The sequence below is a fragment of the Gavialis gangeticus genome, unplaced genomic scaffold, assembly GCF_001723915.1.
Source record: "Gavialis gangeticus isolate Ggan-Ray unplaced genomic scaffold, GavGan_comp1, whole genome shotgun sequence".
NCBI classification, from domain to species: Eukaryota; Metazoa; Chordata; order Crocodylia; family Gavialidae; genus Gavialis; species Gavialis gangeticus.
The window spans coordinates 19,050,139-19,056,860 of NW_017728994.1; the positions used below are offsets into that span (position 1 = coordinate 19,050,139).

The following is a 6,722-nucleotide window of genomic DNA, read 5'->3' on the forward strand; positions in this document are numbered from 1 at the left end:
GTGTTTGGTGTCTTTTCATTGCCCCCCCCCCCCCCGGTATAGAATTAATATTGTGGGTTGTGTGTGAACTAAGCAGATAAGGATACTTGCTCCTCACTCTTACCCAATTATTTCCTTGACCCACATTTGTAAAGGTTTTTTATTATGCAAATGTATGGATATTCCCAGGAAGCATCTTCCTTTCCTTTTCTTAGAGGCGGCTGGTGAAATCACTTGAGGATCTTTGCTCTCAGTATGACCTGACTGTTAGAAGCTCTACTGGTGACATTGTTCAGTTCATTTACGGAGGAGATGGTTTAGATCCAGCAGCCATGGAAGGGAAGGATGAGCCCTTGGAGTTCAAACGGGTTCTGGACAATATCAGAGTAAGCTTTAATATTTAGGCTTTTTAGCTTTCAGTGATGTGGAGCAGTGCTTGAGCATCCAGGAGAAAAAATCAATAGGATGAATCATTTTAAGGATTTCTTTAAAAGTTTCTGTTTTAATTACTTGCTGGATCAGAATTTATTAATGTACCTGTGTCTGTAAGAGGCCTGTCTAATTATTTTGCTTTTAAATATGAGCAACTAGACCAGTGTATCAACTATGAAGGATATTTTGGGTATTTAAAAAAGATTAGACATCCTCTTATGGCTTGATCCAAAGCTCATTAAAGTCAGTGCTTAACTCTTATTCTGATTAATTGGGCGTTGGATTGGATACTTTCACCATAAATGATTTAATACAATAACTTTGTCGTCTTTCTTGGGACTACTGGATTTCTCAACCCTCAAGACTGTCTAGGTAGGCATAGCATGTCATTTTGTGTAATGTTCAAATAACAGTGTAGTTAATATCTCTTCATTGTTGCAGTATTCATATGTTTTACTCTTGGCTAAGAGAGGATTTTTTCATGGAAAAAGACTTTCAGACTTTGGTGGCTGAGGCATGGTGATTTGAGTAACCAGAAATGCATGGCATGGTAACTTTCCAGTTACACAAATCTGTAATGCTCTTCAGCCAAGCATTGTACATCTTTCTAATCCACTTGGTTTATAGAACTCAAGAAGAATAAATGTATTTCTAAACTATTAAATGTCCTTGTGTATCTGTATATGTAGCAGTAAAACGTGTGTTGTTTTTGCTTAAGGCGGTTTATCCATGTCAGAGTGAACCAGCTCTTAGTAAAAATGAATTGGTATTAACTGCTGAGTCCATCATGAAAAAGAATGAATTCCTCTGCTGCCAAGACAGTTTTTTACAGGTAATGTCTTCTTTCTCTGTTTGCTACATCATTAGTTAATCCCCCTCTCAGGAATTTGGGATAATCCAACTTTTTTAGGATTGATCCAGAGCTCTTTATTAATTTTTTTAGAGGGCCATTTGCAGCAGCAGCTTCTATACTAAACTGTCTTTTAAGATATTTCTTGATACCTTGTTCATGAGTGTGTAACCCCAGCAATTCGATGCCAGTCATTTACTACTTTTGTGTTCCTCTATGAATTTTATATTTGAAAAAATATTTAAAGAAAACAGGGAATGTCTCTGAGCAGGGGCTGAGATCTTTGCATCTCATGTCTTGGAATGTATTAGACCTAATTTTGGCTCTCTGCAAAATTAATTTATGGTAATTATCTACATTGGAAGGATATCGGGGATAGCATAGTACTAATATATACAAATCATTCATTGTGCTGCCTGGAACAAATTTGTACATGGTTTCCAGTAAAGCATTCTGACACGTTAGTGTAATAAAGTTCATAGTAAGTCTCTTAATTTCAGATGTGCAGATCAGAAGAAACTAAATTATAATTCTAATAAGAAAATTCAAATTAAGATTCCTAGATATGGTTACATTATTTTTTAACAGCATCCAGAATTTTCTCTCTGATTTTTGTAAATTCCAATATTATTGCTTTTTTTTCCATTTCATTTTATTGATCCTTGAAGGCCTTAACTGAGACAGGTTATAAAAAGTATAATGAGGTAATTGTATAAGTGTGTGCACTGTGTGAGCCTTAATGTTAGTGCTATATAACTAAAAGTGTTTGTGCAAGAGCTTAAGATAACAAACCGGCATTACTGTGGTGCAAATTCTAATCAAGATTTTCCTTAAGTAACCTTGAGTCCCCATTTTTGGGATCTAACATGATGAAAGAGTCCCTTCCAGCTGAATTTCAAGATCTAGTTGCTTGAGGCTTTATTTTAGCACACTATTTTCCCTTCTCCTCCTCTCCCTCCCTTCTCTAAAATCTGTCCTTTTCAATAAGTAAAGTTCTAAACTCAAATCTACTAACAGTTTAGTATGCTTCAGTACAGGAACTGGAGGATGCTTCTTTATTCTTCATTTCTCATTGAAATGGGGAAAATCTTAAGAGCTCCTGTGAACTTTAAAAATCTTAGTTGTTTATTTTCCCCCTCCATTCCTTCTCCTTTGCGTGCAGAAGACACTTGAGAATAAAGAATAACTATCTTTGGAAATCTGCCCTGTATTCCACAACTTCTTCATTACTTTTTTCTGATATATGAAACAAGCATTTAAGTTGATCACCTAACATTTCTGGCTAGGAGTCTGTATAAAAGGGAACTCTGATAATTTGTATTGAAAAATGCCCAGGCATACAGGTACAATTGAAGTAGTAGGATTCATTTGAAGAATGAGTTATGAAAGCATCTGGTTGGAAATTGAGTTATCCGTGTTTAAGTCCTGGCTCTGTCACAAACTTTCAGGTTGCTATTTCTTGTGATATATTTTTATCGCAAGGATCTTGGTATATGGTTTAATTTTGTAAAATCCCAATTTCCTGGAGGCATGTGATTAGGTGAAACATCTTTGCTTAAAAAAATACAGATAGATATATCTATATTGATATCGAGATATATGTGCATCGATATCTAGATATTTCTCCTAGCTGTGGAGAAAAAGGTTGGAGATATGGGTAAATTCTCAATGATTGCTTTTTAACACTTCATGATTTTTTGATATCTTGCAGACTTCTTACAGAAATTTTGCAATCTCTGTCCTTTACCCCTGTTTTGTAGTAGGGAGACAAAGGCTTTGCTACCCCACTGTTTTGCATCATTTAAGCTTAAAGAGGAATTGATACACTTTGAGTTCTTCTGATGGAAAGGTTCTGTAGCAGTGCTGAAGGGTATAGTACTTGGGATGCATGATTTAGAAAACAGGATATTGCAAACAAAAAATAAGTGTGTGAATATATTAAGGCTTCTAAATGGGTATAAGCTAAAAAACACCCTTTTGTTTCTCCTCTTCCATTTTTGTCCCCGTGTTCCAACTCAGATTTACAGTAATAGACAATATCTGAAAATGCCTTGAATAATGAGCAGAGAACACCAACATGTTAGGACCCTGCAGACTCTTCTGTCATGAACACCACTAACACTAGTTGTGTTGCTTTCAGGAAAAATAAAAATAAATCTATTAGAAAAGGCAGCTACTTCTGGTATTTGCTCAATAGATGGAATAATATTATTATGTTCCCAACTACAGTAGAGATATCATACAGTACTGAAGAGTTTTCATACTCAGAACAGTTTGGATGAACTGTGTGGAATCAGTCCAGTTTCTAGTGGATAAGCATCTACATAAGTTTCCAGTCCAATTAGCAGTTTCTGTAAACAGATAAAGAATTTGAATGAACTGCGAAAAATGAACTGTCTTTTTTGTTTTTCAAAACTGGTACCCTTGGATCATTTTTGACATTTTTTAAATTATGTATTTGCTCCTCAACCAGCTTGCATTGTAATATTGGGCATTGTTTAACATCTTGACAAAAATGGAATGTAAACCCATTTCTTAGCCATTTCAGTTTCACTGACTTTTAAAATACAGAAATATATCAAAAAGGTTTGTTTCAGAGTGGCAGTTTTTTAAAGAAAGAAGTCAATATTTACCTTAGCCACTTGGTTCATTACATTTTGAAGTAATGTTTATTTTATGAACCCCACTTCAGGCTGGTTTTGCATAATTGGCTTGCACTGGGGGTTTTTTGGTTTTTGTTATGTCAAATGCATAATTTTAAAGATCTGCTTCGGTTTCTGCTTCACACAGCTTGCACAAAAACACCAATTGTATGAGCAGAGTAGTGCAGAAGTTACCAGTTGACAAGGGCTAGGCAGAGATTGCTGACTTCTATTAAATTATGAGTTTTAAACAAATCCATAACTAACATTTTGGATCCAAAAAAACAGGTGTCCTTATCACATCCCTCCCTCTCCCACTCCCATGCCATCTGCTACATGCTGCTTGTAACTTAGGTTGTATGTCTTTAAATATTGACTGGAGGAGAAATATAGTAAAGCATTTGTCGTGGCAGGCAGCAAAGCTTATTCATGAATCCAGAAAACTACGGAGATTGAGACATTTGGGCATAATCCTTATTCATATATTTTCACAATGATTTATTTTAAGTGGGACAATAGAAGTTTTCAATGAGGAGGTGATGGTAGCAAGAGAAGGGCTAAGTCAACTCAGCTTTCAAGAAATTTACTGATGAAGGATGACTTGTGCATCTTGGTCCCAATTCCTGATTTATTCCACCTGATATGCATTTACACCAAAGCTAAGCTTGATTTGCTGTTCCCCATGAGTCTTATTAGGTTTGGAGGACTCTTTTATGCCTTGCCAATTTACTTCTGTAAAAGAGTTCTTCACAAGATCTAATCACATAGAGTTTCCTGTGGTCAGGCTGTGATACAAAACGGATTATATTGCTCCTTTATCTCTCTCTGTCTCTCTCTCAACTTTCAGGAGATTAAAAAATTCCTCAAAAGTATTTCTGAAAAGATCAAGAAAACCAGGGACAAGTATGGTATTAATGACAATGGCACAACAGAGGTAACAGACTTTCCAAGAGTAACAGAAACCTTATACTAAATTCTATAATCTCTTGGGCTTCAAACTCACTGTGTTCCTGTTTTGTCCTTTCTTCAGCCACGTGTTTTGTACCAATTGGATCGAATTACCCCAACACAACTAGAGAAGTTTCTAGAGACTTGTAGAGACAAATATATGAGGTTGGAGATCGTGATTTTTTTTTTTTCCTAATAGTGATGTCAATTGTATATTTGCCACTTACTGCATGGCCTAAGCAGAGGGCCTGTAATTGAAGATATTACTATTTTTACACTAGTGTTTCAGGGCCGCCTTGTGCTAAGTGAGTAAAAAATATAGAAAGACATTGATGTTGGCCCAAAGTAAAATAAACATGAAAAATAAAGATTAGGAACTGTAGCAGTTGTTTCCATGTCCCCAGCTATAAAATGGACATGCTAATATTAAATAACTTGCCTATAGCAACCAGATACTACTGGCGGAACCAGAATTTCAAATTGTATTTTTTAAGTCACAATCAAATGCCATAATTCAAATCTATCCTTCTATATTCTGTATGTGTGTGCGCGTGTATATACACACACTCCATCTGTCTGTGTGTTCATAATCCTTTGGGGGAGTGTGGCTCAAGCCAGTGCTGTATCAAGAATACCCATCATGAATGATGGGTAGGGTGGGGCTCCAGCAGAGCAGACCAGGCAGATGCGGAGCTGGGGGGGAGAAAGGGGGGTGGGCAGGGTAGCATGCATGGGACTGGATGCAGAGCAGCAGCATTGCGGGGCCAAGCAGGGGGTGGGGGGAGGGTGGTGCGCAGCCAGATGCAGAGCAGCGGCAGCGTGGGGCGGTGGATGATTTTAATATTTTGCTTCTACTGGATCAGACTTGAAGATTAATCTTTCTGTATTTTCTCTCTAAAAGGCCATCTCCTTAAAATACAGATTGTTTGTTTAGGCTGTTGTATTCCTAGAAATGTAACATTTCCGGAAATTTTGAAGCCATGGAGAGAACTTTTCTTTTCTGTTTTTTTCCAGAAAAAAAACAAACTTCGGGAAAAATTTAAATATATGCAATACTTATTTTCTTAGCGCCGTTTACAGATCTAAATTCACTCTGCTACTTTAAGAACATACAGTGTATTATGTATAACTTGGTTTGCTCATAAAATTATCATGTTTGGTATATTTGTGTGGAACAGAGGCTAGACATGCACTTGGCTGAGGTCATCTAACCCCAGCGCTCTTTCCAGCCCAGGGGAGGATTTCGGACTCTATGATCTACTGAGGTCCTTTCCAACCCAAACCTCTCTGAATTTATTAAATTTAAAAGTATAGTTTAGTCAGACAATTACAAATTTGCTAATTGAATTTACTTTAAAAATGTTTTTAATTTTTGTTACTAATGGAGCTACAAGCTGCTGAACTCTAAGGAACCTAGCATCTCTTAGTTTTTGCCAGTTGATGAGAAGCAGGAAAACATTAAAGTTGAAAATAGAAGAAACCATCAACATTATAATAAAACAAAGAAAGTTATTATGTATTCTGGTCTTAGTCTCCTCCACAGTGTCAAGGAGCTTCAGAAAGCACTCCTTTTTGGAAAAAGAGTTGAGAAAAAAAGGAAAAAAAAAACCCCAGACTCCTTGAATACACATTTTGCTACATGAAACTTTGTCTAATGATTCTCATTTTCTGCACTATCACTGTCAGCAGTTTCATCCTTCATTTTTATCATCTTCATGGACTCCTGAAAACTGAAGGCTTGCCCAGATTGAGACAAGCTTCTCTACTCTTTCACATGTTAGTTTATTACTTGGTTTGGTGTGAGTAGTTCCAAACATAGATGAGTTTCTGTTACATGCTGCAGAAGATGAAGGAATCTGAAATGACAAAAC

General features: G+C 36.5%; 1 protein-coding gene across 1 annotated transcript in view; it reads left to right on the forward strand.

The window, feature by feature from the left end:
- The window catches only part of POLR3A (RNA polymerase III subunit A), a 63,154-nt gene that overhangs the window by 38,005 nt on the left and 18,427 nt on the right, over positions 1 to 6,722 (forward strand). Inside the window, exons 20-23 of the mRNA XM_019502359.1 lie at positions 195 to 365; positions 1,130 to 1,243; positions 4,751 to 4,837; positions 4,934 to 5,016. Of these exons, the coding sequence (XP_019357904.1) occupies positions 195 to 365; positions 1,130 to 1,243; positions 4,751 to 4,837; positions 4,934 to 5,016 (455 nt within the window). The remainder of the gene's footprint in view (positions 1 to 194; positions 366 to 1,129; positions 1,244 to 4,750; positions 4,838 to 4,933; positions 5,017 to 6,722) is intronic.